General features: G+C 35.4%; 1 protein-coding gene across 1 annotated transcript; it reads right to left on the reverse strand.

Annotated features, from left to right (window-relative positions):
- Positions 1 to 295: 295 nt before the first annotated feature.
- LOC110731025 (probable aspartyl protease At4g16563) lies at positions 296 to 2,163 on the reverse strand. Its single transcript, XM_021910881.1, has one exon. It carries the CDS (start codon positions 2,013 to 2,015, stop codon positions 615 to 617), a length of 1,401 nt encoding a protein of 466 aa, XP_021766573.1. The 5' UTR covers positions 2,016 to 2,163; the 3' UTR covers positions 296 to 614.
- Positions 2,164 to 13,209: the final 11,046 nt, after the last annotated feature.

The following is a 13,209-nucleotide window of genomic DNA, read 5'->3' on the forward strand; positions in this document are numbered from 1 at the left end:
CTTATTAACATGATTAAACTTTTAACCATTTATTCCAAAACAGAATTCTAATAACTTAAGTATTACCGTCAGGATAATCAACTGGTTTAAATCTTAAGGGACGGTACTTAAGAAGTCAAGAGTTGAGATCAAATTTCATCTACTTACATAATTCACCAACTATATTAACCGTTTAAATCTCAATCTAATTGGATTTTATGGATTAATATATATTTATATACAAGTTTTTGTTTCCTTTTGAATATTTTAAACTTTTAGAGGTTACGACTTTGTGAAGTTGTGAGAGAATTTTACATACGGCGAAGTTTTTCTTATTCAGTACCATACACATTATGCGGTATTACATGATAGACAATATTGTAATTTACGAATAATAAACTGAATGTAGTACACCACACATGAAACGTATGTAAATAATTTCTAATTTTTGGAGACTTTAAACAAAATCATCACTTATAAAATTGAACCAACTTGAATAAATCAATGTAGCTCTAAGATTATTGAAGACTATCCAATAATCTTAACTTGACGCCTCCTTTATTTACATAGGGAAAAAAAAAAAAAATCGATTACAAATGGAGAAGGAATGAAAAAAAATTCACTACTTTAATTTGTTATGCACACTTTTGCTTCTTTAAACCCAATCTTTGATTCTCCAAATCATACTCAATATAGAAATTTTGTTGTTGAAAATTACCCAATATTATACCCGGCCCAACATGCACACTAGGCCCAGCTAAGCTTGCATCGGTAACAATAGTTAAGCACCAAACACCCAAATCACCAACAAACGAGAAGTAATTATCCACTGCCATTAACATCTTTGCTCCACCCTTGTAGTGAAATACGAGCTTCGGGAACGAAACATTTCGTGCTTCCTTAATTTCGTAGCATAGCCCTAAACCCGAAAACGCCTCCGCGTCGTGTGCCCGCTTGTATTCGGTTATTTGTGCAGCCAACTCTTTCACGAGCGGCTCAAACAATGGTTGCTCCATAAAAGTAAGGGTAGACCCAGAGTCCACTATGGTACCCCCGTCCCCAATGCGGCTGGGGACAAGATACTTATATGGTAACCTAACACGTTTTTTACCAACAGTAATTTTTCTTAAGTTGACATAGTAATACTCATTGTAAGGGGCCTTAGTAGGGTTTTTATAAAAAGGTGTGTACTCAATTTCACCACCTTTACCCTCGCTGGCAATGGAGATTTTTCCCCCTTTGCCAGCGAGATACAACTTACTATTTCTTGATCCGTCATTAAACTTATGAGGGATAAGACAGTATGAGAACTTCCCGAGCTGGAGCTGGCTCGGGAGAGACGTAGGGGCTCTCCCGAACCCGCCAATCCCGGTCCCTGCCGGTTGTTGTATCGACAAGAGGGAGCAACCTAGGAGAAAGTCACGGACCGGCTTGCCAGGCAAGTCAAGCGTCTCCGAAATAGCAACCCCACTAGTGGCACCCTTACCATACTGAAGAACATAGCTTGGACAACCCCGGTTGCAGTTCGACCCACATCCCGGTCCGCACCGGGCTGCCTCATCAGCATCAAAGATCCACCCACATTTCGGGTTTCGACACCCTATGACACGAGTAGAAGAGGATAACTTTGGTTGGAAGGGTTCAACTTTAGAGGAGGTGCAATTAGCACAAGCATACTTTGACGTGCAAGGGACCCAAAGGAGGCTGCTACCGGTGTCGAAAATGAGCGGGATGCTCTGCGGTGGCGTACCAAATGCGAGGTTTACGGAGTAGCCACCGTAGCTACGTGCATATAGAGGCATGCTAGTAGCTCCATGTAGAGCACTAGTAGTAGATGATGTATTTTTGTGGGGGTGTTTGAGCTGCCGAGCTCTTTCGATGGCGGTTTTAACAACGTCGGACGTGAAATCCCATCGATTCAACGACGATTTCGGAGTAGGAGTAGGAGAAAGATTGAGATTAATTGTGCTTGAAGAAGAAGGTAAGATGATTAGGGAGGAGAGGCAGAGGAAAAAACAGAGGAAAAGAGAGGCCATAGTTTAATTCTATCCTAAGCTAGTTGATGTCTTAGTATTTTAGAATAGGAAAAATAATTAGGAATATATTATAGTAGTATGTAAAAAGTTTGTGTGTATGATATATGGTGTGAAATGTGGGGAAGTGAGATTTGTTTTTATGTGTACGTTTGGTTTACATAATATAAGAGGTTGAGGGACCAAGACAAAACAAATCAACAATTTTTTTCGGTGGAGTATGATTGCATGAAAGTTAGTAATCAGGGAGAGATTTGTGGAATTAATGAACAGTAATCCCTCTGTCTCACGTCGGGATTTTTTTTCATTATTTATGTAATCCCTCCGTTTCATAATGTTAGTCCCATATACTATTTTGGGCGTTTCAAAATGATCTACCCATATTGAATCTATTCATTTTTAAATTTTATTTTATTTTCCTAATTTGGTTTTATAATTTCTAATCCCATTAGTGGATTGATGACATGGCAGTAATTAAGTATTCTGATTGGTCATCAATCCCATTAAACAAGCATTGTAATTGATGCTTTCCAAATACAAAAATCACAACATTTAATAAGATAGAACTAATTAAGCAATTTTTGTACTAAAATGTAAGATTCCAAATATTATTCATTCTCTTATTTTTTTGTGATTGATTCTATATGGGATTAACAAAGTGAAACGGAGGGAGTATTAGTTTTTATCATAATTTTTTACTAATATAAAAAAAGCATATTTTATCATTAAATATGAAGCTAATGAGCGCCCCCGGGGCGTTAGATAAGAGAATTAAAGTGCAAATATTAGAGTAAAATTAACATTAATTACACCGAACGACGCGTGATTTTGTCATGAATTCCTAACTTAATACCATTTCAACCAATATAATTTATCCTTATCTAACGCCCCGGGGCGCTCGTTAGCAAGATCGATAATATTAATATAGAGTTTCATAATATTGTACGAGTATATTTAAAAATAATTAATATTATCTCTAATTTTGTTAATGTTTTTCCGAAATCATGTATTTTAGCTATTAGGCATGCTTCTAATTTTGTTTATGGAATGAAGCTGCTTGTATTTATATGTTGTAAACGTTTTAAGTAATTAATATTATCGTCGTTTACGTGTTAAAAAAATATTTAAAATTAATTCTCATTAATATTTAATTATATTAACATAAAGTCAAATTACTGAAATTAGTGCCTTGACATGTGTGCAAAATTAACTGTGTTAGATAATTGATAGAGGGAATATATTAATTTTTTTAAATTTTTTTTTATAAACGTTCATTCGATGATAATAAATATAATACTCATAATTAATTAAGATTCCGTACTAAGTAAGAGTTTAATCTTGTCGTGTTCATAAATTAATTCTATTTTGGAAAATGTTTTTTAACTAAATCACATGCAATTATGGATAAAGCCTTTTGGGATTGGTTCTTTTATTATGAAAGTTTTTGGTTGATAAAACTTTAAAGGTTAGATTTGATGGTGACTTTAATCATATAATTACAAAGGTGGGAGTTGTTTATTACTGTATGTTTATTTGATTGCTTGTGATGTAAAAAAAATAAGTTTAGTTTACCCTTTTTTTTTAAATAAATAATTTAAAGGCAATCCTAATTCTATCTAAAAAAAAATGTAAGTATAAATAATAAATAAATTAAAAAGTAAACATAGTAAAATGATGAGTCAATGTAGCCGTTCGAGTAACGTCTGGCCCCGAGTAGAATTATTGGATTGCATCTTTATTTTTAGTTGATATTAGCTGTAATGACTTTTATACATTCTTCGCAATAGAAAAGTTGGTTATTGGGAGAAAGTTTGGAAGGAATATTAGGTTAAAAATTATCATATTATTTTCTATAGAGAGCCACAAAGGCAGGGTCAGTGGCGTATCCAAGATTCATATATAGGGTATGTACAATTATATACTTATTAGATAATCATGTTGTAGTCAGACAAAAAATGATTGGAAAAAATGTGTAACAATGGGATTCGAACTCTAGACTAGACTTAAAATTCAAGAAAGCTTTAAAAACACTTGGTTAACCAGCAAGCTACACTTAAATTATTATTGCTAAAAGATTGCACCAAATTCTATTTTTATGTAGTTACAAAGTATGCAAAGGCATACCCTTGGTACAAGTTGTATCCGCCCCTGGGTAGGGTGAGAATCAATCTCTGAATCTTCTAAAATCTAAAGGGAAAATCTAACCACTTGAGTTATCCTTCAACTAAAAAATGATTATATATAGTATCATAATTCATATAATCCTAATAGATTAGGTGTGGTTATTGGTTAATAAAAGGGAGGCCATGTGAACATGGGGAGATGAGTATGTATGATTGTAGTCTAGATTTGATTTTTAACCTTTTAGCATGTTGCCATGTTCTGTGGTTGTTGCATATCGATCTAATCATTGAAATTTTACAATAAAACGAATAATAAAATTAGACGACCTAGTTACATTGTGATAAAGAATAGTAAAAGAAAGTAGACCATAGGTTCCATTCATGATATTATATTGCGTAAGTCGGTATTACTTTCAACACATATTTTTATCATGGTATTTAAGAAAAGTGGACCTTACATGATATAATACACTAAAATTGGGGTTAAGAGGTTATTAGGAGTATAATCAAGTGGACCATGACCTTTAAATAAAGGTAATAGTACAATTTTCACCATAAAATCATTCCCTTTGTAGTGTGTTGCAATTATTATGATATTTCCAGTTTAAATAAGTGTTGAAACTATAAAGAAACAGAGCAAGTATGTTTATTTGATATCATTTAACAACTCACTCGTAAATCTAGGGCGAATTTGATTAAACTTTTAGCTAAGATTGATCACTTTTTCTACTATTACATAATGTTAGACTTGGTCTTAATGTCCAAATAATGCTAATTGCCACATCAAACACTTCTACCAAATAAGTTCATAATCAATTAAATTCACTTCATTATAAGAGCTTTACAAAATCTAGCACTTTGAAAAAAAAATAAAAATAAAATAAAATAACATTTCATGTTTTGTAACTTGCAAATTAGCCGTAGTGACCACGACTATCCAGTTCTCACTTTAAAAATAGGGATAATCGTTACGGAGTACTGATAAATAGCTGAGAAGTCTGGTTAATGTAAAAGTATAAGCAATGTGCCAACCAGATTTGAATGAAAAGAAATTAATTAATGAACTTAATGCATACAATAGCATACTCGTTATAAGTTTAAACTAGTTTGTAGACCTGGACGATGCCCCGAATTTTTACATGGAATTGATCATTAATGTAGGTTGTAATTTATGATTAAATTTTCTTGTAATTAAATTTGTGGTTCATATTGTCATTTGCTACATATTAATATTTTTTATTCAAAAGATTACATAAAAAATCTTGTGGTGAGCATTTTTTTTAATTATTATAAGTAGTGAAAGACATAAATGAAGAAAATGGAAGGGAGAACCACGTGGCGTTATGAGTAGTTACATGGGTGACGTGGCGTAGTGAGGAGAGTTTACGTGACACATGGACGTTGTTAGAAACACCTTTTAATATATTACTCGTAGTATAGATTGAGTTTAAGGCTTAGACAATAATAAATGTAATGTACAAAATAATTGGTCACCAATAAAGAATAGAACCATTCAATTACATCACTAGATGACAAGCTCATTTATAAAAGGATAAGACAAACATTTTAGGTTATCCCGAAAGCATGATAATATTATTCTCACATAACACAAATCATCAAATTTGTAAACGTCATCAGATCGAACCCCATATAGGCATATAGCCTATTTGATTTCACATTCATTGTCATCTTATGTGATTACAACAGTAATGTAAATTAATCACTCCTACATATTTTCTTTATAATAAAGCAAAATAATGGTGGTTGATTACATGCTTCATTATAATAATAATGCTTGTGAAGTTGTGAACTGTCAAGTGAAATAAAATGGCATGCATTATGAGTAACATTTCAGTTTGTAAAACTAAGAGAAAGATACAAATATTCGTAGTACACTAGTACAGGAAATAAAAATGATAAGGTGCAGACAAACCGAAAACTGATTGGGTAGTTTACGGCCCGTCGATTAGTAGTCGGCGTTTACGTACATGCCGAACAAACTTCACGTGAATTTGGAAACCAACATATTATTATTTTTCTATAATTTTTCACAAATTCACATTACCTATGTGACCAAATCAGATCAAAATCATGTCATTTATACTACCTCCCTTAACTTTTATTTGCAACTTTGGGGTATTATTTGTGAGATATAAAATATTCTAAAGTTGTAAATAAAAGTTAACGGAGGTAGTGTATGTTTTATTTTTCGATCATGTGTCACTTAGCAAGTAACTATTACCGATATATATCCATTTAGGGAAATTACGACTATTTTCATGCTATCTTAGATTCTTAGCAACTTCGTTCTTACATACAATGGATTCATGGATATATAACCTGAGATGTATAGTACACTGAAATCAAAATAAGATGTATATATCAATATATGTTGTTGCTAAACACAACTTGTCACTACGATTATTGTAATTTGTATGGTTTCAATAAGGAAGGAAATGCCTACGGCATCAAGTTGTTTTTTGATGCATGTTGCATGTATCATCTTTGTTAAACATTTCATCATTTTTTTCAAATTTGGGTAGGGAATTTATGGAGACACACTCCTTTCTTTGCGGGGAATTAAGAGGAAATAGTCAAATAGAAGAATGTGCGTATATGTTGAAAATTTATACTAGTGACCCCTAAAACAACTATCATTGGTTGATTTTTTATTTATTTTTTATTGGTCAAACTTCATACTGATTTTCCTTTTTGGGGTCTGTTCTCTTACGTTAAAATTCAGTTCAGTTCAGCTCAGCTCAGTTCAGTTCAGTTCAGCTCAGTTCAGCTCCTAATTTCCTTCTCTTATAAAATATTCATTTCAATTCAGTTCAGTTCAGCTCAATTCAGTTCAGTTCAGCTGAGTTCAGTCAATGAGAACAAACCCTTAATTTTTATTTCAAAAATTAATTGCAAATCGAAGAAGACAATCGCCAGTTTTGTTTTCATAAAAAAAAAGAATTTTTGAAAGGAAAAATTGTCACCATTAATCACAACTTTGCTCTATTCGTCGATATTAATCTCAACTTCCGTTTATTCCCTATCACTCCCAACTTTGCACCCTATTAATTTTTGTCACTCTCAACCGGTCATCTAACTTAATATATCAGGTTACAAGACACGTGTCAGCGTATAATTGACTTAAAAAAATTTAATTTAAAAAAAAACGAAAACAAAAAAACCCAAAAACTACCGTACCCATGCCCAACTTGTTGCCACCACGACCACCCCAACCCCTATTCCCCCCGGAGCGCGCGGCAGCTGCCGAGTCTTCCTTCTTCTCCCCCGGTGTTGGCGCTTCCCCAACCACCTATCCTCTCTCCGGCTCTTTTCACCCGAACAACAACGCAACCCATCCTCTCTCCCCAGCCCCGACCACCAGAACCCATCCACCTCCAACTCCCGCATCCCTAAATCGTCCAAAACGAAACCCATTTCCCTAAAACAGTCACGAAAATTGGCCATTAACGATCGAAATTGGCCGATAAAGGGTTGAAATCAACCATTCAACCCAAACATCGGCTGATTTTGGCCATTTATGATCAATTTTGGGGACGGAGGGGGTTGTTTTTTGGTGGGGAAATAGTCGTTTAGGGCTGGGATTGGTTTTCTGGTTGTGGTGGGCTAGGAAGGGAGTGCGTGTGGTGGCTGGGTTGTGTGTGGGGAGGGTGTGTGTTGGAGGTGGGCAAGTGCGGGCCCGCGGGCTGGTGGTGGTGGTGTGGTGGCTTGTTTAATTTTAGGGATTTTTTTTTTTTTACATTTTTCCTTTTTTTTTATTAAATTAAATATTGACACGTGTGCAAAATAATTTAATTCACAAATGTTAACCTGATTAACCGATTGCAAGTCATTTGTGGGTGATAAAAATTAATGGGTGCAAATTTGAAAGTGATAGGGAATAAACATAAGTTGGGATTAATATCGGGATTGGAGCAAAGTTGGGATCAATGGTGACAATTTTTTCCTTTTTAAAATCATTTTTAAAAGTTGAAAAACGAAAAAAAAAACACCAATGAAAATTAATTATAATACTAGTCATTTTATGAATGATTGCTTTAGAAACATGTGTTTAAATGACCCTTCCAATTAAAGCGGCAACTCATCAAACCAATAAGGCGCCAACTTTAACGACAAAAGCATAAGTTACACAAAAGTGGACCTGATGGCAGGCTGATGCATAAGACTATAAGATCTGCTAATTTGTGTTTAGAATTTGGTTGAAATTGAGTTAAAATTGCTTTAAGATTAATATATTCAGACACTCAGTTAATCAATTAAGATTGTTTCACTTCATTGTATTATTATAAAAATGACCTTAATTACTCTTCAACATAGGAGGGTAATTAAGTATTTATAAAAATTTAACAAAAAATACGAAGTATAAAGATTTTAACATTCCCCGCAAAATCCCCAATCTTTTGATTATTATCATTTATGTCACAATATTGTCACTTCGTGTACATAGTTACATACCCATGAGGCCAAGCCATGACTGAATTTGGTGGTACGGTGTAGAGTTTACCCGCTTTATACAACTGGACCATGCATAGTTTCAGTTTGTTCATTTAATTTTTTTGCAATTAATTTCATTATAAAAACTAAGTTTATGCCTAATTAAGTAAAAATAAAATACTGAAAAAATGTCCATGATATATCATTTGAATGGTGATAGTTGATATATATTCACAAGGACTGAAGGACATGAAAAAAAGTAGGGCCTAGACTTTATTATGATAAATTGGAATAATTGAGTAATACAAAAGTACACAAAATAACAAGGTGAAAGGGAGTCAGATTCAGATGGTCCCTTCTTTGCAACATACTAGTATTTGGTCACGGAGGAGCATCGATATTGTTCATCAACTCCAAGCTCAACTTCAGCTTTTGGATTTGCCTTCATTTTTATTTGTGAGCCCATGCAATAATGGACTAATGAGCTGAGAATATATCGTATTGCCTTCTTTTTCTTCCGTGCACATCAACATGTGGTAGAATGGTATGGTAAGAAAAAACTAGAAAAACGCTCTATTGAATCAGAACGACACTTAATTTAACACGGCCACACAGGTGTGTGGGCAACTAGTATAGGCACGACTCCTTCGAAATAACAGGGGAGAAATGAAACGAGTATAAGCAACTGAGCTTGTATAATTCAATCATTAGTACTAGACGACCAAGTGTTACTTCGCGTTAATCGTGTACTTGGTATTTCATATATATGAGTATATAAGAAATGAATCACCTTCTTCAATGTTAACAATCATACTATACTACGATGTATCAATGTATGAGACTTTATAATTACTATGTTAGCATGAAATTAATTTCAATATACAAAGTATTTGATAGATTTTGCAATATTCTAGTCATTCTTCCTTAAAAAAAATAGCTCAAAATAAAGCTTTTAAAGGTGCTCAGAAAATGCAAAGAAAAAAGCTATTTATTGTGTATTTGCGACAATTAAAAGATCCTCACAAAATGGTAACTTTAGCATGATTTGATTTTAATGTAAACTAATGTTAGTCCGGGTGATGTCCCGGGTCAATATGTTAAATATTTATTTTATTATTATTTTCACGTAACGTATTACATCTTGTGTGGATGATCAATTTAACCCTTTTTTGTGTTCACATAATAATCTTAAATACTTTTATTTTAGATAGTCTACAAAAACAAATTGTCTTCTAGTCAATATCTAGCTTGAAGTACGTACTACTTAACAAATAGAAAAAAAAAAAAAAGAAGTAAAACACTCTCATGTTCCACATTAACTATATTAAAATTAAAAAAGAATAAATAAGCAAAATTATTACGGAGTAGGTAGCAAAGATTGTATGTGTTTCGGGTATTTTTTGGATTTCATGGGATACTGGTCACGCTCTTCTGGCAATGAGTCGGTCCCACCTGCGGCTTTCATTGATATCTCTCGGGATTTAGGCCCTGACGTTGTTAGGGTTTTATGGTATGTTGATTATTAAGGGAGCGGATGCCCTTAACACATGTCATCTTCCCGTAGTGACACGTGTCACCCTATAACTGGGCCACGTGTCACTATGCGATTGGTCCACGGCCTTAAGGGCTCTGAATTAGGTGGCATCTTCCCGTGGTGACACGTGTCACCCTATAACTGGGCCACGTGTCACTATGGGATTGGCCCACGTATACGGGGTATTTTTACCCACAATAGTATGACTTCTTATTCATTTCCTAATGGACCTAAGTTCAATTCTTGACATAATTAATTTTTAATTGACGTGTACCATTCATATTTCTAACTATATTAAAAAAGAATAAACATGACACTTACGTTATATTTTTGCTAATTTCGAACTCAATTCAGACCCTTAAAAATCCATAAAACCTTAACTATTTTTTTTGACATGTAAACCGATGAAAAAGTTAAATCAGGCCGTAATTTACAATTTATATAAACTTTTGGGTTGCAATTTGCATTTTTTTTAAATGGCTGCAATTTGCAAAGTACTAACTTAAAATGGCTGCAATTTGCAATTTTTTTTTTTGTTATTTTTTCTTTCTCATGCTTTTAATAAATAATATTTCATTTGTATTCTCAGTTTCGATCAAAACTCTTAATACACATGGTTTTTTTTTTTTTTTTTTTTTTTTTTTTTGTGTGGTGATTCTAGGTTGATTGCGGTATTTTATATTTTTTCTTTTCTTATATTGTACACACATAGCGTGTACCTCTTAGGGCCTATTCTCTTCAGATTATTTTTAGTTTAGTCCTGTTCAGCTCCAATAAGTTTATTTTAGTTCAGTTCAGTTCTTAATTTTCTTCTCTCATAAAATATTTAGTTCAGTTCAGTTCCAATAAATTCAGTCAACAGAATAGGGCCTTAGTTTGTAGAGATAAATAGAATTGGGTAGAACATAAACACTTACTATGAACATCGATTCTGGTTTCCCTTAAGTACATTCAAAGAAACAAGAAGGTTTTAATGAGGCCCAGGAGGTATCTTACCTTAATAATGGAAAGGTGATTGAAATATTGAATGATACTATTATTAACAATTTTAGTTGCATAAACTCTTAAAATGATCAAGCATCGTTACAATAATAACAATAATAACAATAATAACGATGATGATTATAACCATACATACATATCATGTTCAACTAGTGTGTACCCCGGGCGATGCCCCGGGTTACTAGTTTGTGTACTTCTTGCTTTAATTTAACAATTATGTTCGATTGTTTGTGTAGTTAGCTCTGTCAACCTCCCTGGACGAAGATAGGCCGTCTTACTTTTGGGAGATGTGGTCGTCTTGCCACTGCGGAGAGAGCTTTAGCTCTGCCAACTTCCCTTTGGACGCGCCGTTTATTAGGTCATCCTCTTTTCCGCCTAATTTAACGGAGTTGCTCCTTGTCTCTCCAAATTATAGGTCACATTTTCAAATTGTAACCGTTCAGCTGTGTTAGGCGGGAAAGATGAATTTACTCTCTTACCCTCATAAATTTTCCCTATATATACAAGGGTTTTGACTTCATTTTGGCACTTTGGAACTTTACATTTTCTAGAGAGAAGTCAGAGCTTCTAGAGAGAGAAAGTGCATTTTCCTTTGAATCTTCAAGAGCTCCGCCGTGCATTTGAGTTTTCCGGTGACATTCGTTGAATTTTTCGATCAATCTTCAAGACTTCCAAGTTTTCAACACGTACAGAGGTAGACCGCCTGTTTTTCTTTTCCTTGTCTTTTTATTTCTTTGTTTATTTAAAAGCTGGCTCAACACTCGGCTTCGTCCGTTTCTCCTCATGAGGCCGGCCGTTCGCCTGGGACTGAGGAGTCTAGAGTGGACGGAGACGAGTTGTCTCCTTCGTGGAGTGGGTCCATTTCTAGTGCGTACCAACTCACATCCACCCATTCTTCTCTGTCCCTGCAGTCGAACATGGCACGGACGATGCAAACGCACGATCGTCATGCGGCCAGAAATCCAGATGGAAGTCTGGTAAACCATAGGCCTCCTTATGACCCAAACAATGTTAACATAGAGACCCCTTCCACCACTCCTACGACCGCTTCCACGGGCACTCACTGCTCGGCCGTGGAAGTAACTTCCTTATTCGAGGAGCGTCAAAGAACTCAAGGCGCTTCTACAATGGGGGGAACGTCCGGGCAAACTCCGGGGTGAGGTTCCCCCAATATGCCAGCTCGGTCATGGATGGGGCCGAGTTGCTACTCTGTGAGGGGCCTCCTCCTTCTTCTTGGGCGGACGCTGATGCGTCCGTCCCCACTCCCTCAGAACTCTATCTCCGATATGGCAGGTTGGACAGACCAAGAACCACTAGTAGAAAAAAAGGATAAGGCACCCCCCATATGGCACCGGTTCATCCTAAACCGGTGCCCAAAACCGGTCTAGAATTGGGCGGGTTTTCACCAAAAGATAAAAGGCATCGGTTCAGCCTGAACCGGTGCCAAAAATAAAAAAGGCACCGGTTTGAACCGGTGCAATTCAAACCGGTGGCAAATTCAAAAAAAAAAACCGCGTCTTTTCCTCTTTTCTTCCTCTCTTTCTCTTTCCTTCCCTTCATTCGTTCATCCCTTCTTTCGTTCTCTTTCAGAGAATTTGAAGTCATGCCTCCACCTTTTCCCTCCACCACAACCGCTACCTTCATCGGCGCTTTTAGGTGTCGAAAACCACCGCCGTGAATTCTCCCTGCCCTGCCCTTCTATGTCTTTCACGGCCGGCCTCCACCACCTTTCTCTGTGCGAAACAAATAACAACAGCAGCAGCGCGCACCGCCTCCACCTCCACCAGCGCGCACTGCCTCCACCTCCACCAGCGCGCACCGCCTCCACCTCCTGTTGACCTCCACCAGCGAGGGTCTTTTCATTCTCTCATCCCCTTAGCTTCTTCCACCTCCAACTAATTTAGGGTAAGTTCATCTTTTCAAGTAGAGAAAATTGGTAGATTTGTTATCTATCTGCTTAGATTGTATATGAAATGCGAAGAAAATTAATGGGTTCATCTTATTTTAGATTAAAATTGTGCTACATTGTTGGGATTAAAATTGTATGTTTGTGCTACATTGCTGGCTGTGAAATTTGTTTATGATG

This window comes from Chenopodium quinoa, unplaced genomic scaffold (assembly GCF_001683475.1).
Source record: "Chenopodium quinoa cultivar QQ74 unplaced genomic scaffold, ASM168347v1, whole genome shotgun sequence".
Classification (NCBI taxonomy): Eukaryota; Viridiplantae; Streptophyta; class Magnoliopsida; order Caryophyllales; family Amaranthaceae; genus Chenopodium; species Chenopodium quinoa.

Excerpts from the sequence above, each read along its gene's own strand:
- LOC110731025 (XM_021910881.1), bottom strand. The coding sequence starts at position 2,015 with ATGGCCTCTCTTTTCCTCTGTTTTTTCCTCTGCCTCTCCTCCCTAATC.